The sequence below is a fragment of the Myotis daubentonii genome, chromosome 11 (assembly GCF_963259705.1).
Source record: "Myotis daubentonii chromosome 11, mMyoDau2.1, whole genome shotgun sequence".
Taxonomy (NCBI): Eukaryota; Metazoa; Chordata; class Mammalia; order Chiroptera; family Vespertilionidae; genus Myotis; species Myotis daubentonii.
In genome coordinates, this window is record NC_081850.1 from 63,422,520 (window position 1) to 63,448,509 (window position 25,990).

General features: G+C 44.5%; 1 protein-coding gene across 1 annotated transcript; it reads right to left on the reverse strand.

The window, feature by feature from the left end:
• Positions 1 to 12,764: 12,764 nt before the first annotated feature.
• On the reverse strand, positions 12,765 to 25,549 carry TXN (thioredoxin). Its single transcript, XM_059657620.1, has 5 exons — positions 25,391 to 25,549; positions 19,378 to 19,482; positions 18,676 to 18,735; positions 13,426 to 13,491; positions 12,765 to 12,964 (listed from the first exon to the last, which is right to left on the reverse strand). Exons 1-5 carry the CDS (start codon positions 25,412 to 25,414, stop codon positions 12,902 to 12,904), a joined length of 318 nt encoding a protein of 105 aa, XP_059513603.1. The 5' UTR covers positions 25,415 to 25,549; the 3' UTR covers positions 12,765 to 12,901.
• Between the last annotated feature and the right edge of the window lie 441 nt (positions 25,550 to 25,990).

The following is a 25,990-nucleotide window of genomic DNA, read 5'->3' on the forward strand; positions in this document are numbered from 1 at the left end:
TCCTCGTTTTTTAAAAGTTAAGCAGTCGTCTTATTTGGAGTTTTCTATTTGTCCTTTTCAGTTTTTCCTCTCCTCTGTCATCATTATATGATCTTGACTCATATTCATTTCAGTGATCCAAAGGATTAAAAAATGATGTGTAGCTGTTTCCAAACATCCAAAAATGTAATAAAATTTAATCTAAAAATGTAAATCAGGAGTTAGAAAATAAAAAATCAGAATGGTCTCACATTTCCAAAAATGATTTTTCTCTTTATCTGTTCAAAATTGCTTCGAAAATTGAGGGACGAAAACAGATATTATTCATTAAAGCTAAAATGTTTACTTAATTTGGGAAAATTAATTAAATCTTATTAAACATTTTTTTTATAAAAAAATGAAACCACTCACTTCCAGTGTCCCATGTCCATCTATTTGCCAATGTAAAGGATTATAATTTAGTCCCACCTTTCACGTGTTACATCTAGGCCTATATATTTATATGCAAATTCAAGAGTGAGATGAATTGTTATTTGCAAACCGTCCCTGGGTTGCCAGGTGCGACTGTTGCAAACACTACAGTAATTACTGGGTAGAACTGAGCTTGGAAACCCAAAGGGAGGCCCGCAGGAGTCTCTAATGACAGAAAAGGGTACGTGGTCATCCAGGCTGAGAGGAGTGCGCACGCTTTTTCTCTCACCTATTGCTTCTCCACCCTGAAGGCTGTTAGACAATCTCCCCCATCAACAGCTTCCCAAGTATGTCGAAGCTGAACCCGTGATAGATTGCCGAGACCCAAACCAGCTCAAAACCTAGGCTTACTGGCGAACAGCAAGGAGAGTGAATTCTCTGAAGGCAGCCGGCGTGTTTTTACTGGTTTTCCCGAGGCTCATCCCAGGGCGTCTCTTTTGGTGAATGTATGCACGTATTTCTTTGGGGCTGTTCACTCTGGTAAATCCTTAAAGTCGTTTTTTCATGTTTATATTAATACCTGTAGGTAATGATTGACTCCTGTAGGTCCTACCTCCAAAATACCTCTCACTTCTTGAACGTTAGTGTTGTGAGAAGCACCTGGAGAGAGCGTATTTAAAAAGCAGATCACCGAGTCCCAGCCCTAGAAATCCTAATTACCTACAGGCCCAGGGACCTGCATGGGGGAGAAGCTTCCAGGACCTCACTCTAAGAAATAGGGGTCTACACCAGCACCCCCTCTTCAAGGCCTCAGTAAAGACGCAGGTCCTCCAGTTTCTCACTGCAGACTCCCCACTGACATGCCGCCCTGGGGCATGTTAACACTGATTCTCATCACCAGCTGTATCTTGAAATCACCTGGAGAACTTTCAAATATTGCCTGATGCCTGCGCCTCGCCCACAGCGCATGAACCCAGCCTCTGGGAGTGGGGCCCCAGCTACCAATGTGATTTTAGAGCAAACGCAGTGGTTTTGACTGTGCAGCCAGGGCGAGTGAGTGTTCTACTTCACCCACTGCCTCCCTTGCTCTTTCTCACCCTGCCTTCGCGCATTCTAAGATTTCTTCTTGCCTAGAGCAGAGCTTCCCAGCCTGAGTCCCAGAGAAGCTACGTGGACGGCAGGTGTGGCAGGAAACCCTGATCCGCTGGCCATCAGCCTGGCCCGTGGGCTCCAGCTGTGAGTAGTCCCGCCCCCAGCTCCTGGACGGTAGGTAGCTCGGGGCTGGCTGGCGGTGGCTCTCCTCTCCCCTCCGGCCCCTGTGAGCTCCGCTGCCCACTGCAGACGAGGTGCCAACTGAGCTGCAGGAGAACAGGTCCCAAGTGCCCAGGAAACTCAACACTAAGGTATGGCCGGCTGGGAAAGGGGGGTGACGCGGGCTGGGGTGGGTGGAAAGAGCAGCAGAGCCTGATGGTCACTGGTGTGCCCTCTGCATGGTCCCAGGGTGACGACTCCAGGGGTGCGCGTGTGTATTCTGAAAACCGGTGGCAGTATCATTTGAAAAGATTTGATTGGAAAGCATGAAAATGGATTTGAAACCGACTGGCATCATTACATTTTAACAGTAACTGTTCTCTCTTTTAAATGTCATTTCCATGCTGATGGTTACGGTTGCTAAAAGATTTATCACCTACTTGTGGGGTTCAAGTTTGGGGTTTCATTGATGGTTGCTAGCTATGAGGCAAAGAGGAAAGTTTAAAAGACTTGGTTAGAAATTGTTGTGGGTAGCAAACATAACCTGTCAGAAAAAGTCCCCGGGTGCTAACGGCAACTTATCTACCTGACTTCCAAGGGTTCAATGGTATAAAAGTTGTGAACTTGTTTACCCCCAAACTCCACCACGTGGGTGAAAAGTTAGGCCACCAGCTAGAAAATGCTTGCAACCTAAAATCAATAAATGACTAGTACCCAGAACAGATGAAGAATGCTGAAAAATCAGTAAGAAAAGGATGAACAAGCAATCGGAAAAGAGAGGAAAAGACTTGAACAGGTGGTTTCACAAAAGGGAAAATCTGAGCAGCCAAAAACATGCTCCATATTAAAATGCCCAACATCACTAGTAATCACAGAAATGCAAAATAAAACAAAATATGGTCACCTGCCCACTAAATTGGATTTCATTTCATTTACACGTATAAGTCTGATAACTACGTATTGTTGAGTTCATGGCATAACAGGAACTCTTATTCTTATAAGCACCTTATAAAACTGGCAATACCTGGCAAGATTGAGAAAATGCCTGCCCTACTCTCTGTGTGGTTCACGGACCAGCAGCATTGGCGTCACCTGAGAGCTGAAAACTGCAGGCTCTCAGACCTGAATCAGAGTCTTATGATTTTAATGCGTCAGAATCATTTTAAGGTCTCCAGGTGCCTTCAGTGCCTGCATTACTGGTTGAGAGGCACTGCTCTGTGACCCAGAGATCCCACTCCAAGCATTTATTTTAAAGAGAACGATCTTCACAGCAACATTGTGAATAAAAACAGAGCCTAACCCTAGTTCAGTAACAGTGGAATGAATAAAGTAGGGAGTAGCCATATAATGGAATACTATACAGCCAGGAAAACAAATGCACCACAAGTGTGCATGTTAACATGGGTGGTATTCACAAGTTACAAAGATGAGGGCAAGAAGCAGATCACAGAAGAACACATTTATTATTATCCCGCTTATATATTTACTTGCACGGGTGTTTTATATATTCTGCGTGCCCGCAGCCCCAGCTGGCTATTCTGTATTTCACAATTAAACATTTAAAAGAAGTGATGTTCTTGGAAACAAGTTTGAAGTGTCACATTGAAATATCAGGATGTTTCTCTGGGAATTTTTTTTTTCCCCTCTGGGAATTTTATACAAATTCTATAATAACCTCCCTAATGGTTTCTAGTTCATTTTCCTAGTGAAATGATTTAAAATAAAAATGTTAGTGTTTCACTAGGCCACATATTGATGTCCCCAAACCCTTTCCACTTCGACCCTGTGGGCTGCTCAGTTGTTTTCTTTGTGGACCGTGACATGAAACATCGCAAAATAGGGCCCCAGAGGCCAAGTGATCTCGAAGGTCTTCAAGGTCCCAGCCTTTCCTTGCAGCTTCATCTGTTGCTCAGCTCCAGATTCTAGCTGGTGGATCCTTGCTGTTCTCCAAAGATCCCGAGAGGCCACTTAAGCCCCCTCCCCGTCACCTTTGCAAAGGGGGTTCTGAATTCCTGGGCAGGATCACTACTCCTTCGTTTCCAGAGACCTCAAAGACCCGATCCAGCCGTGTGTAGTTGTTTTGATATCCTTCTCCTCTGCTGGACCATGACCCACTCTCGTGTGTGATTATACTACGTAGTGTATCTCTGTAACATATTAGCATTCTAACGTGCTGCCAAGATTGAGGGCCAAGCCCTTCATCTGACCTAATCCCGCCCCACCTTCCCTCCCTCCCTCTCTCCCTCCCTCCCTCTTTCATTGCCTGCTGTAATCTTCATCAGGAGCCCTCTCTACATCTTCAATGTGCTCTTGGAGCATCACCTCCTTCCTTAATAGAAATCTCCCAAGGTTTCCCCCTCCTAACCTTTTATACTCCAGGCCTAGTCCACGAAATTCGTGCATGGGTAGGGTCCCTAGGCCTGGCCGGCAATCAGAGCTGAGCCTTCCGGCTGCCAGTCGGGGACCCCCCCTTCCCCAGCTGGCGGCTGCTAGCCGGGGCCTCCCTTTGTTCTGCACCACCCCCTGGTGATCAGCAGACGTCATAGCGAGCAATTGAACTCTCGTCTCCTGGTCAAACTCTCGAGGGGACACTTTGCACATTAGCCTTTTATATATATAGATACCCCAGAGTCAGGAGGTGACTGGTTTTTTTGCTTGACTTCTAATGACTCTTACAAACCACTTCTCCTTCCTGCAAAATCTACTCTTCTGAAACTCATTTATACACTTACTAGAGGCCCGGTGCACAGATTTGTGCACTGGTAGGGGCGTGGCCTGCGGGAATTGCCAGCTGTGGGACCGTGGCTCATCCCAGTCAGCTGAGTGGCTGCAGACCCACCCTCTAAGCAGACGAATGAGGAAATTAGTCTGAGCTGATATTTCGGGGTAATGTATTGAGTAAAGGCATGTTCTGTGTTCTGGAGGAACCTTGCACCCCAAAGCCACTCAGTGAATGTCCTTGATGTGTGCTCCAGGATCCTCAGCCATCAGGACAACCTCCCCAGGGGGTTGGGGAAGGTCCCACAGTCACGTCCCCCCTTGCCATCTGCCTATGCTAGCTCCCCATGCTCTTTCTAGAACACATCTTAAAGGGCCTGCATCAGCTGGCGGGGTCAGGCCAGAGACTGGATTGCCTCATGTATTTGATAGGTGCAGAGACATGGCCTCATGCTAGTGGCTGCTCCTGCTGCGGGAGCAGCTGCTCATCCCAGTCAGCCAAGCGGAGCTCCCACTGTGGGAACGCCCTGACCCCCAGGGGGCAGCTCCTGCATTGAGCGTCTGCCCCCTGGTGGTCAGTGCTCATCATAGCAACTGGTCGACCAGTCCTGGTTGTTCCGCTGTTTGGTTGCTGGGCTTTTATATGTACAGATACCAACTTCTTACCCTCCTTACTGCAATCATCTACTGTCTTCCAGTCCCCCTATTCCAGTGGTCAGCAAACTGCGGCTCGCGAGCCACGTGCTGCTCTTTGGCCCCTTTGAGTGTGGCCACTAAGTTTCAATTGCACTGTATGTGCGCGCCCGCAGGTGATATTTTGTGGAAGAGCCACGCTCAAGGGGCCACAGTTTGCCGACCACTGCCCTAGTCACTGAAGATGGTTCACTCTTTCCATTCCTACTGTCATTTTCTTTTTCAGCGACCCATCTAATCCCTGGTCTCAGATCCCTGACCTGTCGAGTTACAACCATCTTCCTCTACCCCACCTCTATTTTTCCAAAGTCACCTGAATTCTTACCTACCCTGGAAATGGCATGACCTCTAAAATCTGTTTTTAAATCCCACTCTATCCACCATCTCCTAGCTTGCTCAATCACTCCCACTGACACCTTTCTTTGACCTTGTCGAGACCTCTGATCCCCAGTCTGCATCACCTCTTTCTCTCTGCCAGCCTTTTCCTGCTGGCTTTGCCTCTCTACCTACCCAGCCTCGGTTCTCTACTGCTTCAGTATAATCAGCCCTTTGAAAATGCCGTTAACTCTTTTGCATCCTTTCTCTGCTGGACTTGCCTACTAAGACCCACTCCTGCTTGTGCTCTGACTCCCACCTTTGATTGCCTGCATTGAAGTAGCTGAATGTGGCTGGAGAAGCAAAGAATGGGGCTTCGGAGTGTTGTAATGTACCCCGCGAATCACAGAAGGACGCCTCAAGAAGTCGAATTAAAGAGTCACATTTATTGCAATCCGGGACTATGAGGGGCCATTCCCAAATCTCATAGCAGTAAGATGGTGGCAAAACCAGGCTTATATAGGCAAAAATCACAAAGGTATTGATTACATCCCAGGGTTTGGAATGAGGCACCTGGCTCACAAAAAAGCAGATTACAGATGCAGAATTAAGCATGTTAATTACAGTTTCGGGTCTCAGGGTCACTGAATTGACAGAAATACATTATCTAGAGTCCTTGGGTAACCTGGGTTAAACTTAGGCATGTTATCTAAATTACAGTTTTGGGTCTCTGGATCACTGAGTTGATAGAAACACATTATCTAGAGCCATCGAGGCAATTTAGAGTAATTGCACTGTCCTGGTCTTAGGACCACTGAGTCAACTGGAATGCACCATCTGTGGCCACTAAAACAATTGAGGATAATTGTGCTGTCCTGTTTCCAGGTACAGCAGAATGTGCTAAGACCAGTATGATAACAATCAATGGAATAGTCATTCCATCGATAAGGCATTCAATCGAATGGGATGACTTATACAATTTAGAAAATCAAAGTAACCTGCCCATTGTTAAACAAAGCAAATAGGTACCATACTTTAGGCGTCCTAACAAATGTCTCATTGGGCGTTCGACCCTGCCTAGAAACCATGCTATGCTTCCACGCTTTGGATTACTATTTCACCATATCTTCCTTCTTAAAATTGTCTACTTGCTCTCCTCCCATTTCCATTTCAGAATATAGAAACCATCAGATGGAAATTCCATCTTCCTATCCCCAAACCCAAATTCCTGTTTACATCTGCCTACATCTTGCCCTAGCCGGTTTGGTTCAGTGGATAGAGCATCAGCCTGCAGACTGAAGGGTCCCAGGGTTCTATTCTGGTCAAGGGCACATGCCCGGGTTGTGGGCTCGATCCCCAGTGGGGTGGGGGTGGGGGGCATGCACGAGGCAGCCAAACAATGATTCTCATCATTAATGTTTCTATCTCTCTCTCCCTCTCCCTTCCTGAAATTAATAAAAATATATTTAAAAAATAAATCTGCATACATCTTTATGTGTGGGTTTATTTCTGGGCCTCTAGTCTGTTCCATTGATCTGTGTCTGTTTTTATGCCAATACCATGCTGTTTGATTACTGTACCTTTGTAATAGAGTTTGAAACCAGGGAGTATGATGCATCCAGCTTTGGTATTCTTATTCAAGATTACTTTGGCCATTCTCGGTCTTCTGTGGTTCGCTACACATTTTAGGACTGTTTGTTCTCTTTCTGTGGAGAAAAAATGCCATTGGAATTTTGATAGGGATTGCACTAAATCTGTAATTTGCTTTGGGTAGTATGAACAGTGTAGCGATAGTAATTCTTCCAGCCCATGGGCACAGAACAGCTTTCCATTTATTTGTGTCGTCTTCAGTTTCTCCCATCAGTGTCTCATAGTTTTCAGTGTACATGTTATTCACCTCCTTGGTTAAATTTATTCCTAGGTATTTTGCCTTTTTTTGATGCAACTGTAAAGGGAATTGCTTATTTAATTTCTCTTCCTGATATTTTGTTATTAGGGTAGAGAACTCAACAGATTTCTGTATATTGATTTTGTCCTGCAACTTTACTGAATTCATTTATTTTAACAATTTTCTGGTGAAGTCTTTAGGGTTTTCTCTATGCAATATCATGCTATTTGCAAATAGCAACAGTTTCACGTCTTCCTTTCCGATTTTGATGCCTTTTCTTTCTTTTTGCCTATTTGTTTTGGCTAGGACATCCACTATGTTGAATAAAAGTGGTGAGAGTGGGCATCCTTGCTTTGTTCCTGATCTTAGAGAGCTTTCAGCTTTTCCGGGATTGCGGGGGTTGGGGGGGTGTTTGAGATTAACCAAAGAATTTATATGCATATATGAATAATCCATGGACACAGACAATAGTGTGGCGAAGGCCTGGAGAGGAAGGGGGAGTGGAGAGGAAGGGGTTCATGGGGGAGGAAAAAGGGACATCTGTAATACTTTCAATAAAGATTAATTTTTAAAAAAGCTTTCAGCTTTTCACTGTTGAATATCAAATTAGCTGTGGGCTTATCATATATGTTCTTTATTATGGTGAGGTATGTTCCCTCTCTGTGCACTTTGCTTAAAGTTTTGTTTTTTGTTTTTTATCACAAATTGATGTTGAATTTTGTCAAAAGCTTTTTCTGCATCTATTGGATAATTTTTATCCTTCATTTTATTAATGTGGTGTATCACCTTGATTGATTTGCCCATGTTGAATCATCCTTGCATCTCTGGAAAAAGTTCTACTTGATCATGGTGTATGATCCTTTTAATGAATTATTGATTTGCTTGCTAAGATTCTGTTGAGGATTTTTATATCTATGTTCATCACGGATATTGGCCTGTCATTTCCTTGTGGAATCCTTATCCGCTTTTGATACCAGGACAATGCTGGCCTGGTAAAATGGGTTTGGAAGTGTGGTCTGCTCTTCCATTTTTGAAAGATCTTGAGATGGATTGGGTGATTCGTTTGAAAAGGATTCTTATAAGCATATTTGTTCGATTACAGTTGGCATACAATATTAGTTTCAGGTGTATAACATAGCGCTTAGGCATTTATATATCTTATGGATAAATCTAGCACCTATTGGCACCATACATAGTTATTGACAGTGTTATTGACTATGCTCCCTATGCTGCACTTTTTTAAAAAATATATATTTTTATTGATTCCAGAGAGGAAGGGAGAGATAGAAATATCAGTGAGAGAGCATCATTGACAGGCTGCCTCCTGCACGCCCCCTACTGGGGATCAAGCCTGCAACCCGAGCATGTGCCCTTGACTGGAATTGAACCTGGGGCCTTCCAGTCCGCAGTCCAATGCTCTACCCACGGAGCCACACCAGCTAGGGCCCTCTGCTGCACTTTATATCCCCACTACTATTTTTATAACTGTAACTATTTTTATGACTTTTTATTGCTTAGAAGGATTCTTGAGTCTGGCACCTTAGACCACTAGGCCATCCTGACACACCTTAGAAGGATTCTTTAAAGTTTGGTTGAATTCACCAGAAAAGCCATCTGGTCCTGGACTTTTATTTGTTGGGAGGTTTTTGATTACTGATTCAGTCTCCTGACTAGTAAGTAGTCAGTCTGCTCAGATGTTCTATTTCTTCATGATTTAGTTTTGGAAGGTTTTATGTCACTAGAAATTTGTCCATTTCTTGTAGGTCAGGTTACTCTAATTGTATTTCTGTGGTATCAATTGTAATGTACCCTCTTTCATCTATGATTTTGAGTGCTCCTTTTTTTTCTTGCTGAGTCTAGCTAAAGGTTTGTCAATTTTATCTTTTCAGAGAACCAGCCCTTGGTTTCAATGATCTTTTAAATTATATTTTTACTCTCCATTTTTTCTGTTTCTGCTCTGATCTTTATCTCCTTCCAACTTTAGGCTTCATTTGTTCTTTAGGTCCTTGAGGTGCAAAATTAGGTTGAGATTTTTCTTATTTCTTGAGGTAGGCATTTATCTCGATGAACTTCCCTCTTCAACTTTCCTCTGCGCTTGCTGCCTCCCGTCAGTTTTGGTATACTGTACTTCCATTTGTCTTAAGATATGTTTTCTTTGTTGACCCACTGATTGTTCAGTGGCATGTAGTTCAATCTCCTCATATTTGTGAATTTTCTAGTTTTCTTGTAATTGATTTGTAGTTTTATACTATTGTGGTTGGGAAAGATCTTGATACGATTTCAGTCTTCTCAAATTTGTTATGACTTTATATGACCTATTATGTTAATGTGGACTTGAAAAATGTATATTCTGTTGCTTTTGGATAGAATGTTCTGTGTATCTGTTAAGGCTGATGTTTCTTTATTGATTTCCTTCCTGGATGCTCTATCCATTGATGTTAAGTGCTATTTCTCCCTTTAGGTGTGTTAATATGTGCTTCATATATTTAGGTGCTCATGCACACATCTTTATTCCACTGGCTATGATGAAGGCAGTGACCGGCTTCTCCCATTGTGCTGAGTCCCCTTTTTTTAATCTTCGTTGAAAGTATTACATATGCCCCTTTTCCCAGCCAGCCTCTGCCCCACCCCGCCCTAGACCCTCAAATCCCCCCCGCCCCCCGTCTGTGTCCATGGGTAATGCATGTATGCATGTGTCCCATTTTTTCTTGACTACACAAGGAATTCCTTTTCAGGTATCCCTTTTCCTGCAAAATCAGTCTCTACCTCTATCACTTCTATTTGCATGCTAGCAAACACATCTTCTAGACAAAATGCCTCTTAACTCCATGGCTCAGCTCTATTTTAGAGCAAAGTTTCTCATGAGTTCTACAGCCATTTGTCCCTCTTTACATTCTAGTACTTAAAAAATTATATTTTCGTTTGTAAGTGTCCAGAAATCACTGCTGTGGTTAGTTAGACATGTTTCCTTAGAGACATTTTCCTGTTAATTTACATGCAGATTTACCTAGAGAGACAGACAGCAAGTCTTGTGGTTTATGCAAATGAAATCATACAGTTCTGAATTAAGAGTTTTGCAACTTGCTTTATTTCACAGAGTCACTGAGGTTTTCCTATTTTGGTAGTAATCGCTCCTATTCTGTAATACCTTGAAAGGATTTATCTTATCGAATTTAACCATTTTGTTATTGATGGAGATCCCATTTTGTCCTGCAATAATTTATCCTTGGATGTCTTTCTTCTCGGATGTTGCTTCTTTTAGGATAGATACGGAAAGCGTGACTTCCAGGTCATTTCTGACCCCTCTCCAGGTCCCACCCACCTGGCTTCCATCCCGATCACCCCATAGAACCTCGTGGTCATGCCACCACCTCCGTTTTGTCTTCCTGTCACCATCCTCTCAAACATTTGATGGTTGACACCCCTTCCTCTTTGAAATCCTCTTTACTTCTGGGACGAAAGCCCTTTTCTGGTTTTCCTCCTCCTTGGGCTTCCCTGAAGTTTTCCCTGTTGGTTCCTACTCTACTGGTCTCTAAATGTTGAAGTGCGCCAGGCAGCACTGAGCGGTCTTTACTCAGAATTCTCTTCCGGCGTGATCTCACATATTCCCATTTTGAAGCACCACCTCCATGATGTCTTCTAAATTCCTACCCCAGTCAAGGCCTGTCCTGAGTTCCAGGCTAGTACCCAACAGCCTGCAGGGCATCTTCATTGGAATACACGTCACTGAAGCATCCGTCTTCACACGTCCAGAGAACGTGACCTCTTCTTCCAATCTTGGTCTATTACAGCGGTTCTCAACCTTCCTAATGCCGCGACCCTTTAATACAGTTCCTCATGTTGTGGTGACCCCAATTTCATTGTTACAAATTGAACATAATTAAAGCATATTTAATCACAAAAACATTATGTAATCATATATGTGTTTTCCGATGGTCTTAGGCGACCCCTGTGAAAGGGTCATTCGACCCCCAAAGGGGTCGCGACCCACAGGTTGAGAACCGCTGATCTATTACAACTTGAACTACCAAGTTGCTCAAACCCTAAAGCTGGAATTTATTCTAGAATTCTACTCCCAAACGTTATTGGATATCCTTTCCTAAATGTTATAGGATCTGGACACACTGTTTCATCTCTACTCCCTCCCTCAATCACAGCCATCACTCTCTCTGGCCTTGATCTCTGCAAAGGCGTGGCATTCCAGTCCCTTCCCCAACCGTTTTCCATACAGCTGCCAACAAACTCTTGTTGGGAGTATTTAGCCCTGGCTTACCCTTCAACGGCTTATAGTTACACCTAGAACAAGGAAGGCCTCAGATAACTGGTCCCTGCCACTCTATCCAGCTTTAACTCCTGCTTCGGCTAAAATGTACCAAGCTCGTTCTTGACTCGGGGCCTTTGTGCATGCTGCTCTTTCTAATGGAACTCTGCAGGTTAGTCCTTTTCACTAACCAGGTCTCAGTCACCTCCCAGAACCCTGCCCCAACCACTCCATCCAAAGCCAGGCTCTGTTACTCTCAATGATGGTGTCCATGTGCTTGTTTTGATCTTGTATAAAATTCCTATCTATCATTCCCGTTATCAGATCCCATGTGATCTCTGGGAAGGGTATCTTAAGCCAGGATCTTTGAAACCATCGTTTTACTATTTATTCAGACTGTTGCACTGAGAGGCAGTAGAGAGCCAAGTACACGGGCTCCGGACTCCCTTGGTTGGAATCTCAGATCCTCCGACGAGTGTGATGCTGGGGAAAGTACTTAACCTCTTTGCCGGTTTTCTCGCTGGGAAATGGAGTTTATATACTCACCTTTTTGGAGGCAACGATTAATTAAGGACGATGCGGGGTATATGATTAAATCTATGATTTTTCAATCACTATAAACATTTTAAAACCTCAAGTATTCTCTCTGCACTTTGCTGTCTCTAAAACACTGCCTGTTTTTTGAATGAAATAGCCAGTAACTCCCACAGACTTTACCACTCAGGTTGGAACTTCTATCTACCCTACAAAACTATTTTCTTAGCTACTTTGAGGGAATCACAATTCCCATGGGAATGTTTGCAGGAATTCATCCCCTTGTGAATTGCCCATGAAGAATTCCTAACTGATATAACAGGAGTCAGTGAAGCTCACGGGACCTTGTGGGACAGGAATCTCAAGCCAGAGAAACAAGTCCTTCCCGGGTGGACATTAGTTTGGCTCACGCTGATCATTCAGAAAGCACAGGGGGTTTGACTGCAGGAACAGAGAATGCTATGTTCTCTGTTCATAAGAATGAAACAATAATAGAATTTAAAAATACTCATCTATTACCTACACTGCCCTCAACAAGATTTCCCTAGAAATACACAATAGTAGTATTAATACAAAAGAAAAATCTTAACGCAATCAGTGGCCTACAAGGTTACTAAAAAGTGATCAAGAATATGTGAAAATAATTAGGACTCTAAATACTTTCTAATTGGCCACTTTTCATTTATTTTGCAAGCTAGTCAAGACACCAGACAGTTTTAAAAAGGGTAGAATTAATATTTTATTGTCATTTATAATCAGATGGTAGTTGAGTATATAGTCTCTATACTTGATCTATCTTCTTTTTTTTGTAAATAAAAAAAATTACAAGAGCCAATGGCTGGTTAACATGATTAAATGAATTCATTGATGGTGGCTTCGAGTTTTTCCTTATTAGCTCCAGAAAACTCACCCACCTGTTAAGAAAATATGGAATTGACATTAGATGGTAGCACTGTTATCTCTACTTTGTGCTTAAGACATGATCACAGAATGGGGGAAAACTGGAGGCAAAGGAGAGGTATAATCTTATTCAAAAATAACACCTTGGAAAACACAGTTTTAAGTTAAAAACTAAGAGAAAATAGCCCCTCAAGAACAGGCAAAAGACTCAAATACCTCTTAACAAAGACAAATGTACTTTGTTACAGAACAGGAAGTACCAATCACAGATTTAGTGACTGGGTCTAGCAAAGATCAATTTTCAATTAGATGCCACATTATGTACCCCAGTCAATGAAGAGTGACCTATTTAAGTAGTTCTTAAAAGCAAACAATGGGGACATGCTTCTCAGTATGAAGGAATAAGTAACTTCCGTTTCCTCATTATATCATGTTCTTCTATTACTCAGCTTTCTTCAAGGTCAGATGTGCCTACCTTTTGTCCTTTTTTAAAAAACTGGAAGGTTGGCATGCATTTCACTTCACACTCTGCAGCAACATCCTGGGTTGGGGGGAGCAGGGGGATAGTTGGAGAGAGAATAAAAATAAAACTTAGTATTGAACTTTGACAAAAGCACAGAATACAAAACCGGATTCTTTTTTCTGTTGTATACTCCCTATCTCAGCATTAGGCCTTTATTTAGCGTATAAAAATCGACAATGAATATAATGCTAATACAAAACCCAAGTTATATTCTCAATTAAAATTCTTACTCTCGCCGAAACCGGTTTGGCTCAGTGGATAGAGCGTCGGCCTGCGGACTGAAAGGTCCCAGGTTCGATTCCGGTCAAGGGCATGTACCTGGGTTGCGGGCATATCCCCAGTAGGAGATGTGCAGGAGGCAACTGATTGATGTTTCTCTCTCATCGATGTTTCTAACTCTCTATCTCTCTCCCTTCCTCTCTGTAAAAAAAAAATCAATAAAATATATTATAAAAAAAAAATAAAAAAAAATTCTTACTCTCCTCAGAGGGGCACCAAGGAAGGAGCTGAATGCTACTTGCATCAGACACTATCCGATAACAGCTTATTGAGTCAATAAGCTGTTTAGTCCAATTATATCTTGGCTATTTCATGAATCTCATAAAGCAACAAATTCTTTAACTGTACTCAGGGTTATAATCCCAACTATTCCTCAGAATTAGCACCTCTATCTTTGCTCCTAGTTTTTCCAGATTTATTATGGGAATGGGGTACAGAGATGATGATCATAAAGGCTAAAGACGAGTGTGTGAGAAAGAGGAGAAAATTGTGAAAAAATTGTTCAAGAATAATGTCACAGGAATCTAAAGGGGCATGCACTGGTTCTTGTTTCTTTTATGTTTTTAATTACAATTTTACTTGCCAGTTCTCAAACCCGGCTGCATGATCAGAATCGCCCGAGGGGCAATACAAGGTTGAGGCCCATCTGATGCTAATGGTAGAACCTTCGTGGGCCACCCAGCTTTGAGACAAATGGGCAAACTCAAAACACCATAAATCGGGCTGGTGGGTGCCTATCTTCCTTCTCCCAGATGCGGCTCTTCCCACATCTAAGATTTTTCTGCAGCTCAAAGGCCATCAAGCATTCTTCAGTTCTGTCAAAGGAACTTTTAACACAATACTCTGTTCACATAAGGTTTGGAGGGAAATGCCATGAAAATAGTCTTGTTTGGACAAGTGTTTCAAGTGAAGGCTGGTAAGGGTTGGACAGTGTCCGCTTGGCACTCAAAAGAGGACCAGGTAAGAAAAGGAGAACCTCACAGCCCCTAAGCAGCAAAACCGTGCAGGAGAGCAACCCAGGCAGCAGAGCCCTCGAACCCAGATCTTGGAAACCAAAGAACTGTCATGGGATTTCCCTGGCCACATTATTTCAGAATGTCATGGTCAATCTCCCCAAGATGTCAGATTGAGTTAGCCCAGTGGTCGGCAAACTCATTAGTCAACAGAGCCAACTATCAACAGTACAACGATTGAAATTTCTTTTGAGAGCCAAATTTTTTAAACTTAAACTGTATAGGTAGTACATTGTTATTAACTTAATTAGGGTACTCCTAAGGCTTAGGAAGAGCCACACTCAAGGGGCCAAAGAGCCGCATGTGGCTCGAGAGCCGCACTTTGCCGACCACAGGCTGTTAGACAAATTCGGGAGTCTGACATTTTAATAGTGCTGAGTCAATATTGCAGGAACATAGTATTCCTATCAAAATCCTCTATGGACTTGACCTTTGCTATCCAAAGTTAATGTTTTACTTTTATCACTTTTGTGTTCTTCTTGTTCTATGGACTGGTTCGCTATTTCTGTAGTGATTGCAAAGTTATGCACACTTAAAAACTAAGTAGCTACCTCTGAAGTTTTGAAAACATTCTTATCACTTCCCTCTGAGAAACGAAAAGCCAGCCTACTCCCCAATAACACCTCCACTTCCTGTTGTGTGTGTGTTTCTTTTTGGTGAACAATCTGGAACTGTAAACTTACATACAGTAAAATTCACTTTGGGGGGTGTGTATGGACAAGTTCTGACACTTGCAGAGTCATACAAACACCACCAAAACCAGGACACAAAACTATTCCCTCTCCCCCAAAATTCCCCTGGGCAGCTCCTTTGTAGTCAAACCCTCCGCTCACCCCACCTGCTAGCAACAACCGACCTGTTCTCCATCCCTACAGCTTGACCCAGTCTCTGATTTTTATTAGTAAGTGTAACAAGACTACATTTTACCTGGTTAGTTTTATTGGCTTCTGGCTTACACTCCATATAGCGAAATAACTTTAGACCTGCTTTTGTCAGTTCTATTATTAACGCATTTCTGGCTGTTCTAAAATGTTACAGAACTCTCAGGGCTAACTCACTTGTTTCGTACCATGCCCCGCAGAGAGCTGGGGGCCCATCCTTCCCAAAGGGCGAGTACTTGTACTTCTCTGTGAATACCAAGTTTTCCCTGCGCACCACATTACGTGTCCGTGCCTAACTGTCCATTTGAATCTATTACACCCAAAAGGTAACTTCTTCCTATCCTAGGCTTTACAGAGCCTTCTTTCAAAACTGTATGCTGCTTGATCCAAAGACATTACAAATGTGTAAATTACCCTGGGTCTGACGTTCATGGTCGGGAGCGACCTGTATATAAATTTTAAAAACTAATTCAGTTATTAAACATTCCATCTATTGAATGATATGATCTAATGTTCAGAAATGAGACTGATGTAATTTTTACCCCTTATCTGTATTCTTTTAGAGTTGAAATGAGGTGATGGTTTTACCTAGTTTCCAAGCAACCAGAAGACCCATTCACGTAATTCATGAATTCCAAGGCAAAACCACTCACTGGCTGTTTAAGGAACTGCTTTTTGTTTGCATGACCAGGTGAGTAGGAGCTAACAGAGACTGCAGCTGTGTGTATGTGGTGATCAAAGGGTTCTGGAATTCAACTTTTACCTTTGCCACAGATGAGGTTATTTAGGTGGTTGTAATTAGCCGCCATTAAAGGTATTCGATCTTTAGAACAGGAACCCAAAGTGAAAGGTGTGAGTGGGGCACTTCAAGGTTCGGAAACTCTCAGGGTGATGATGAGTATGCCAACCAGACGAGGACGAGCAGCTCAGGCATACAGCAGTCCTGCCTGCTCTGCACATCTGTGCCCCGGAGGCGGTAAGAGCGCTGGGCCTCGAACCAGCATGGGGCAGGGCTCAATGCGCCCCTCTCTTCCCCCCCACTCTTGCTTGATTAACACCCCTGTGCTACAGTCCACTATCTCTTCAGTGGGGATGCTAAGAAGCTGTTCTCATCGTTCCTGTGAGGATTAAGTGACCTAACGCCGTGGTCGTCAAACCGTGGCTCACGAGCCACATGCGGCTCTTTGGCCCCTTGAGTGTGGCTCTTTCACAAAATACCACATGCGGGCGCACATGTACAGTGCGATTGAAACTTTGTGGCCCATGCGCAGAAGTTGGTATTCTGTGGAAGAGCCACACTCAAGGGGCCAAAGAGCCACACATGGCTCGCGAGCCGCAGTTTGCCGACCACTGACCTAACGCGTGCAGAGCTTCCCACAGCATCTAGCACATGGTATTGCTTTCCAGTAAAAATGTATTCAGTTGCTATTGGACAGGGTCAGCACCAGAAGTTTCTCTCAAGACTTTAAGTTGGAAAAAACCTTTGCTCCCTGTTTTAACCGAACACATACTATCTACTCTCAATTCTTTTTTCCCTAAAACTATGCAACACATCAGAACAATAGCTTGACAGCCATTCTTTTTATACCTACTGCCTGCCAGGAAAGTGTGCTTAGTGAAGAAAGAGACTAACAGTCAAGGATAGACACAAAGAGGCCATTATAACGATTCAGTGAATGTTTAACATGTGCCAGGTATTGTTCTAAGCACTTTCTAGGTGTTATTTAGCCCTGATGACTATCCTATGTTGTTACGTTAACATTTCCATTTTACAGAGGATCAAACTGAGGCACACACAAGATAACCGAGCCTGTACAGCTAACAGGCGACAGAGCTGGGGGAGAAAGCAGGCAGTCTACTAGGTAGAGGATCCCATTCCACAATCATAAATGCAAGAGGAAAAGGTGCCGAGGATACCATGGGGACAGAGGAAGGGAAACTAACCTAGTCTGAGGCATAAAAGCGGGTAGCTGGAGAAGGGTTCCTGGAAAAGATGTGAAGTCTGCAGCTCGTTCATCAGCTATAAAAGGCAAGGCTGTGCCCAGCAGGCCCAGCAGAGAATTGAGTGTGAGTGAAAGGACGTGTGTGGAATTGGTGAACGTGCTGTGGGAAGGTCCTCACAGATTTAGAAAGTATAACCCTGTACCCACTTTTATTGACCCTTTAGTACATTCCATAGTTGCTCAATGAACATGCAACTTTGGCCAGCTGATGGGGCAAGGATTAACACCTGACCATAGCGAAAAACCAAGGCTCAAGGATGAAGGATTAGCCTGAAGCAGAAGTCACTGGGGCAGGGGGAAATGCCCACCTGTCTCTAAAGAGCGCCCAGTGAGACGCCTTAGCAGGCTCTCCCCGTTCAGTGGGCTGTGTGAGAGGCACGGTCCGTGCTGGGAACCTGATCTGCACCCACCACACCACAGAGCGGCCTCTGGTGGGAGAGAGCAAGGGCTGGGAAGCCAGCGACCTCATTTTAAACCCAGGCTCTGCCACGGCACCTCCATGGACCACCTCACACCCCTGTTTTTCTCTTCTGTAAAGTGGGGTGGTAACACCAGGATTTAAATGAATCAATACTTATAAGAACAGTGCCTGGCCCATAAAGTGCTAAAGTTAATAAGCATTTGTTAACTCAACCAACCTGGAAATTATTCTCTCAGCTCTCTACTGGGCAACTTGGTGTTTTTTTCTTTAAAACCGCTGGGTTTTCTAATTGACCAAAATCAACTAAGACTAGAATAAGTGTGTGAATATACTTTCTCATGTCATTACTTCACAAGAACCTTAAAAGTGGTCTCCACGTTTGGTGATAACCATCAAGTCTATAGTGTTAGGTAGAATATAAAGGTTTTTAGGAGGTAAATAACTGGGAAGTAAAGTACTGAAGCCTCAACTATCTATTTTTATGCTTATTTTAGGATACATATACCTCCTGATATCTGGGATTAAGCTCATAGTTGGCACAATGACCTATTCTTTCAAAAGAAAACCGTTTAGCTAAATAGCATTCCAGATTTCCAGCCACATACCTGACAGTCATCCACATCTATTTCAAGGAACACCACATTGGAATACTTTTCGGAGAGGGACTGGAACATTTTAAATGAAAAATACACAAAGAATTAGAACTTGTTAATGGCAGTTAATACCCAACCTTCTTAAACGAAAATGTAATAAAAGATGCCAAAATTTAGACTAGGGACAAGGGTAAGCATAAAGGACATATATTTTCTCTGAATCAAATTCCTCCTAGAGGAAAATAACTCGAGGCCCCAATTTCAGAGAGCAGGGCCCATGTTTCAAATGAACTAAAGCAAAACCATTTAAGACTGGTTCTCAACCTTCTGGCCCTTTAAATACAGTTCCTCATGTTGTGACCCAACCATAACATTATTTTCGTTGCTACTGTTATGACTCGTAATGTAAATATCTGCTATGCAGGATGGTCTTAGGCGACCCCTGTGAAAGGGTCGTTCGACTGCCAAAGGGGTCGCGACCCACAGGTTGAGAACCGCTGATTTAAGACAACCGAATTAGCTTTTAAAGGTTGTCTTCAATGGGCGACATGTGTCAAAGCTAACTTACTTAGATTGTTACATTATTACTTTTAGACCAAAGATCAGACAACAACCAACCCACAAACTATTGTGTTTGTTTTTTTTTCCTAGGGTCGTGACCACCAACTCAAAGAACAGAAATCTCTTCAACAGCAGAAGGTGTTTAATACTCACATGAAAGAAGGGCTTGATCATCTTGCAAGGCCCACACCACGCGGCGGAGAAGTCAACCACGACCAGCTTATCTCCTGCGCTGTTCAAGGCTTCCTGAAAAGCATACTAGGGGGAAAAGAAAGGCGTGTGTTAAAAGGCCCCAGTAAAACCTGACAAAACGTGACACAAAGCACAATTCAGAGGTCCTGGAAGCAAAACCTGTCTTTTAATAGAAAAACCCAAAGAAACTACTTGAAAAAAAAAAAAAAATCCTTTGGTGTTGTTTTTAATATTGCTTGATAAGATGAAACAGGTATGTGTACAGTGTGTATCAATATTCACGTGTCTATGAATATTTTATAAAATATTAGTCAATCTATATCCAAACTAAGGAAAAAATAGACATTTGTATTAAAAATGTTTCCACATCAAATCTAGGTACAGTGTAACCTCGTTTCTCAAACTTAATTCGTTCCGGAAGGTTGTTCGAAAACCGAATCATTTTTTCCCATTAGAAATAATGTAAAGCGAATTAATCCATTCCAGACCCCCCAATGATTCCATTTTAACCTTTTTTAATACACAGTATATGTCTATTCTGTTTATTCTATAGACGAATACTTTAAATACAAAAAGGACATGAAGTGTAAATGAAAATTTAACAAAAAGTAAAGGAAATGTACAGTAAAAATGAAAATTTTACAAATCATCAGCAGCAACAAAAGCAAAAAAAAAACAACCCACAAAAATATTCACAGCACAATATCCTGATATCCTAACAGTAGTAAACTGACTGATATTTGTGCAATTTCTCCTTTGTCTGTCTGTCACCTGAGAGATGTGTGACTCATCATACAGGTATCAGCATGAAAGGGTTGTCAGGTTGAGAAGCGAATTGTTCGAGATGCGAGATGTTCGAGAAACCAGGTTCCACTGTATTGTGGACACATTTACTAAATGCTTAACTGGTGAATGGGGATCACCTGAATTAAGAAGTCACAAAGACACAGAATTTTGCTATCTACAACACAAGTTTGTTTGTTTCTTTTAATCTGACACTTCTTTCATTAAATTAATATTTCCTATGGTGGCACTTGCCAAAAGCAAAAGTAACCTCCTCCAATCACTGGCGACATGAAGCATATTTCCTTGTATTCTTCTTAACGGAGTTTCCAGAGTTCAGATCAGAGCTGTGTATGGTTGACTTCTGCCCTTTATCTCAAAACTCTGCCCTCATTGTTGACCAAATGAAAGCCAGTTCTAGTTCCTCCTAAGGAATGCACGTTAAATAAAATGCCAGGAGAAGAAATGACCAAGAAATCCCTTACCACCAACCTCCGTGAATAATTTACTGATGGTCTTGATACTGTAACCCTGGGAACCTAACCTTTCAGTTAAGAAACTCATTTTAACCACAATTAGTCAGTCAGTGCTGATCAAAACCAGGGCAACGAAGAGAAATCAAAACACAAACATCTACATCTAAAGCCTAGGTTTTCTTCAAGGAGAAAATGCGGATCACACTGGTTTAATGAAAAACTAACATTCCCCTCCTTTGACAGCTAAGAATCAGATTAGATCTGGACCAGTAGAAAGGGAAAGTAAATGAGTCACCATTAAAACCTCAAGTGAATTCCTCTGAAGTAGTTACATCTCTAGATTTCTAATTTCTACTTTTCTGGGAAATAATTCACAAATGGTGTTTCGAGAATGGCATGTCATTACTTATGTACCCTTTTCAGTTATGCGGGTACAAACTGTCCCCCTACCTTTGGGGGTCTGTGGGAGCGTCAAGTTAGAATGATAGAAACTGGCCCTAGCTGGGTAGCGCAGTTGGTTAGAGGGCCATCCTGATATGCCAAGATTGCAGGTTCCATCCCTGGTCATGGCACATACAAGAATCAACCAATGAATGCAGAAATAAGTGGAACAAATTTCTCCACCTCCCCCTCTAAAAGGTTTTTGGTCAACAGTAGGCTATTTGCGGGGAATCAGAAGTTCTACCCACATTTTCAATTGTGCGGAGGTTGAGGTCCCTAACCCCTACGTTATACAAGGGTCGACTGTATATTGTTTTGTGAACATGGCTGGCTCTCAGTAAATACTTGGTAAGATTACTTTCAACATAGAATATTATTTCAAAAACTCTCAAGGAATTCCCCCAAACAACTCAGAATCAAATTCCAGCAAAACTACCTAAAAATGTGAAAAGAAAAAGGCACGCAATAGGAACTTTGGGCTCAAATGAACCTGAGTTAGAGCCTGGTATGTGTAGACTTCACAACCATTTCTCGTCTCCAGATATTTAATATTTACCTAAAACAGACATCAGTTTGAAAATGATTCAAAATTACCTCACTAAGAAGCAAACCACAATCCCTAGATACCAGAAACTAAAAATGAAGATTAAAGGTCCTCTTGGACAATAGAGACCATTATAAACTTTTGAACAATAATAGATACAGAGGCAGAGCTGCCTCAAACAGATTGTCAAACTGCAGCGGGAAGGCCGGGGAGGGTTGGGGGGCAGGAGGTAGGGGGGTTAAGAGATCAACTAAAGGACTTGTATGCATGCATATAAGCATAACCAATGGACATAAGACACTGGGGGATAGGGGAGGCTAGGGGACTGTCTAGGGCGGGGGGATAAAATGGATACATATGTAATACCCTTTGTAATACTTTAAGCAATAAAAAAAAAAAAAAAATCCTCTCCCAAGGGTATTTTGTCCATTGACTGTTTAGAGAGAGGAAGGGAGGGAGGGAGGGAGGGAGGGAGGGAGGAAGGGGGGAGGAAGGGAGACGCCTTAGCCCGTTTGGCTCAATGGGTAGAACATCGGCCTCCTGCAGGCCTGCAGACCGAAGGGTCCCAGGTTCGATTCCAGTCAAGGGCACGCACCTCGGTTGCAGGCTCCTCCCTGGCCCAGAGCCCTGGTTAGGGCACATGCAGGAGGCAACCAATCGATGTTTCTCTTACACCAATGTTTCTCTAGGTCTTTCCCTCTCCCACTCTCCCTAAAAATCAATGGAAAAATATCCTGGGGTGAGGATGAACAAAAAAAAAAAAGGAGAGGGAGAAACAAAGACATCAATGTGAGAGAGGCCCATCAACCGGTTGCCTCCTGCATAACCCCCCAGTGGGTCAGGGATGGGGGTTTGAGCCTGGACACCAGGTATGTGCCCTGGTGGACTGGGAATCGAACCTGAGACCCTTCCGCGCTTGGGCACTCTAACCACAGGGCCTGACACAAATATTTAACAAACAAGTTAGGCGGGGTACATAAATAGAAGCAGAGTCTAGCATCTCTTTCCCTAAACACAACCGTTCTGCAGATAATTAATGAAAGCACAAGAGTAGTTGGTAAAGCATTTAGCAAAGTGCCTGTGTTCAATAAACGGCAGCTGTTATTCTTTAAAAAACAACAATAATGAAAACGAAGAAAAGAAGCTGTGTGATTTCTTCCTCATGGAATTATCCCAATTGTATCTGAAATAGATCCCGGTGGCTCCAAGCTACCGACACCCCAGGAAGCGCTGTTCTGGAAAGCCAATGGCACCAAGTCCACCAAGACGAAAATCTCAAGTGTATTTAATATTTACAAGTAACATTCAAATTAGTTCACTTTTTTTTTCTCCTTTTAATATAATGTATTGACCTTTTACAGAGAGGAAGGGAGAGGGACAGAGAGCCAGAAACATCGATGAGAGAGAAACACCGATCAGCTGCCCTCTGGGCACCCCCGACTGGGGATGTGCCAGAAACCAAGGTACATGCCCCTGGCCAGAATCGAACCTGGGACCATTCAGTCCGCAGGCCAACGCTCTATCCACTGAGCCAAACCGGCCAGGGCTGAATTAGTTTACTTTTTGACTAATGACTCTGGATTATAAATCTGAGGATCCACTTGATTATCAGAGCCTAATGTAGTGCTTCTTTGAGGAACAAATTTCTTACCACCTTCTCCATCTCACTGATTAGGGGAGGAGCGTGCCATAAATAGGACCATGAAAACTGAAAAACTGAAATGTGTGCTCCCGGAATCACTCAGTTTTCTGTCTGTGCTGTACGGATTCTGAGACTACTGATCTAGACTTCCTCAAAGTCTTTCCACTCCTTTCATGGGTGCTCACCTGTTAGGTTACACCGAGGTGGCCAGACCCTGGATGAAACCCCCCACCCCGGAAGCTGATGTTTCTCATTCAGTAGGTATTAAATAAAAGTATGCAGAACAAAAATCAATATTAAGGACCTCTGTTTTCAACAAATGAGAAGGCTGCTGATTTTAATATAAATGCTCACAATTTAAAAAAATGAATCCCAATAGGAGGATAAAATCATTAAGGACAAGCAGATACTAAACTACAAATAGCCAATCAACACGTGTGGGAGAAGAAAAGTCAGTCAGTCACTAGTAATCAATCAGAGAAATTCCAATGAGAATGAGAATTTTCTTACTAAGGATCTGGCCAAAGTTATGCGGGAAAGTCAGCGATGAAAGGAAAGGGAGGGGCACTCACATGCTTCTTGTGGCAATTACAGGCCTTCAAGGTTCCCACCCCTTAACCCAATCGCTGCACTCCAGCCCCTAAGCCCAGCACAGGGCGTTATGGAAACAGTCACCGAAGCCACAAAAACTGCCTCAATGCCCAGCAGTGTGTTCAGATACGGACATGGCTACAAAAAGCTCCTGATTACATGTAAACCGTTCAGGCTAAATTAGGAAAATAAAAGCTCCAAAACAAAATAGCATATAGACATACCGTAATCTCAATTACTTTGTGGCTTGTAGGACATAGCAAATCCCTCTCTTCCCAATTTTTCTACAACGATCACATATATATTTTCTGGTTCTAAGAGTGACAACAAGGTAAGGGACCATTACAGAAAAAAAAAGAGAGGTTCTCGAAGCCCGCCCCGGCATCTGAAGGGTCCAGGGCACTCAAGGTGGGCGCGGGCCCGCCTTTGGGTAGCTTCACTGGGGTGGGAATATCGCGGGGTAAATGCTTGAGGTTCTTGCACTGTTCGAACGACCTCAATTCTCTCCCAGTCACTTTTCTGAATCTGCATTGAACAAACATTTCTGGAGTGGCCTCAGTATACCGGACGCTATGTGAGGCTCTTGAGTTTTCCAGGCGGGAGGGTATCTGTCTCGCAGTAACTTTTTTGCCTGGGACATCCTAAAAGGATGGACCCACCGTCTGGGAACCCGAAAGCTGCTCCCAGGGGCATTCCTGGCTCCAGCGAGAGCCACGGACAGTGGGTGAATCACACGGGCGGGCAGGGCGGCGGAGGTCCCTGGGCCCAGCTTTGGGGACTGAGTCATTCCAAAGCCAGCGCTGCCGGAAACACGCCCCACGCCGCAGGAGGAGGAGTCCCGAGGGCGCGGCCCGGACCTCACTTCCATGCGGGCACCTGAGCCCCTGGGGCTTCGGGGCCGGCATCAGACCCCCGAGGAAGGGCAGCGGGGTCTCCGGCCCGGAACCACCCCTTTGCGAGGGTACAGTCCGCGTCACGTGTGGGGCACAGCACTGGAGGCAGCCGGGGTCTCCGTCCTGGATCGGCTCCTATGGAAGCCCACCCCAGCAGCGCGTGTGGATCACGCCACTCCCCGGGGAGGGTGTGGCGGCCAGCAACCCCGGTGTTCTCCAAAGAGCCCTCCATTTCCCGGCCTGGGCGGGTATCCGGATACACAGGGGGCCAAGAGTAGACTCCCTGCTCCCAAGCGAGAGTTCCCAGACAGGGGTGGTGCAGGAAGCGCAGTGAGGGGCCGCCCGTACACTCCACGCGCGCGTGCATCTCCCCCAGCTCACTGGGCACCCCGACCCTGCCCTCCAGGGGGCTCCCGTCCCTATCCTCCCGTCCCCCAGGGCATGCTCGGGCGCCTAGAGCGCGCCCAGGCCCGGGCTTCTAGCGCCCCAGGCCGAGCCGCCGCGTCCCCTTCCTCCGGGATGCGGAGCGGCGGCCTGCCCACCTCCAGCCCAGCGCCTTCCCCGGCCACGGGGACCGCGCGCCGCGCCCTGGCCTGGCGGGTACCTTGCTGTCGATCTGCTTCACCATTTTGGCGGCTGAGGTCTGACCGGCGACCGGAGGGAGCGATGCAAGTGGATGAAAAGCTGCAGACTGAGCTGGCCGGCAAGCAGACCGCCTTCCCTTTATAGTCACCGGGAGCTGGGCGCGGGCGCGCGCGGCGTGCGTGTGGCGGGGGCGCGCCCGCTCGGCCCTCCCGAGCCCGCCCAGGCGCCGCGGCCAGGCCCGCCTCCCGGAGCAGCTCGATGGGGGCGGGGCCGCCGGGGGCGGGGCTTTCGCGGGTCCGGAGCGGACCTCCAGGGATACCGAGCTGCGGGAAACCTTGCCTCCACCTTTACCATCCCCCGTCCCGTCACCCCAGCCCCCCACCCTGCACTCCCGGTACCCGAGCTAGGAGCGGGGATCTGCAGGGGCCATAGAGCCACTTAAAGGGCGCGTGCACTATGAATGACCTGGGGCGGCGAGTCCGGCGGCCCCTCCCAGAGCCACAGGCCGGTTCACCTGGGAAGGGGTCAGCCAGGCCTTAATCGAGCACGCCAGGCTGGTGAAGGAGCCGCCTGGCCGGGGCTGGATTCGTCGGAAAGGCCCGCCACAGCCACACCCACA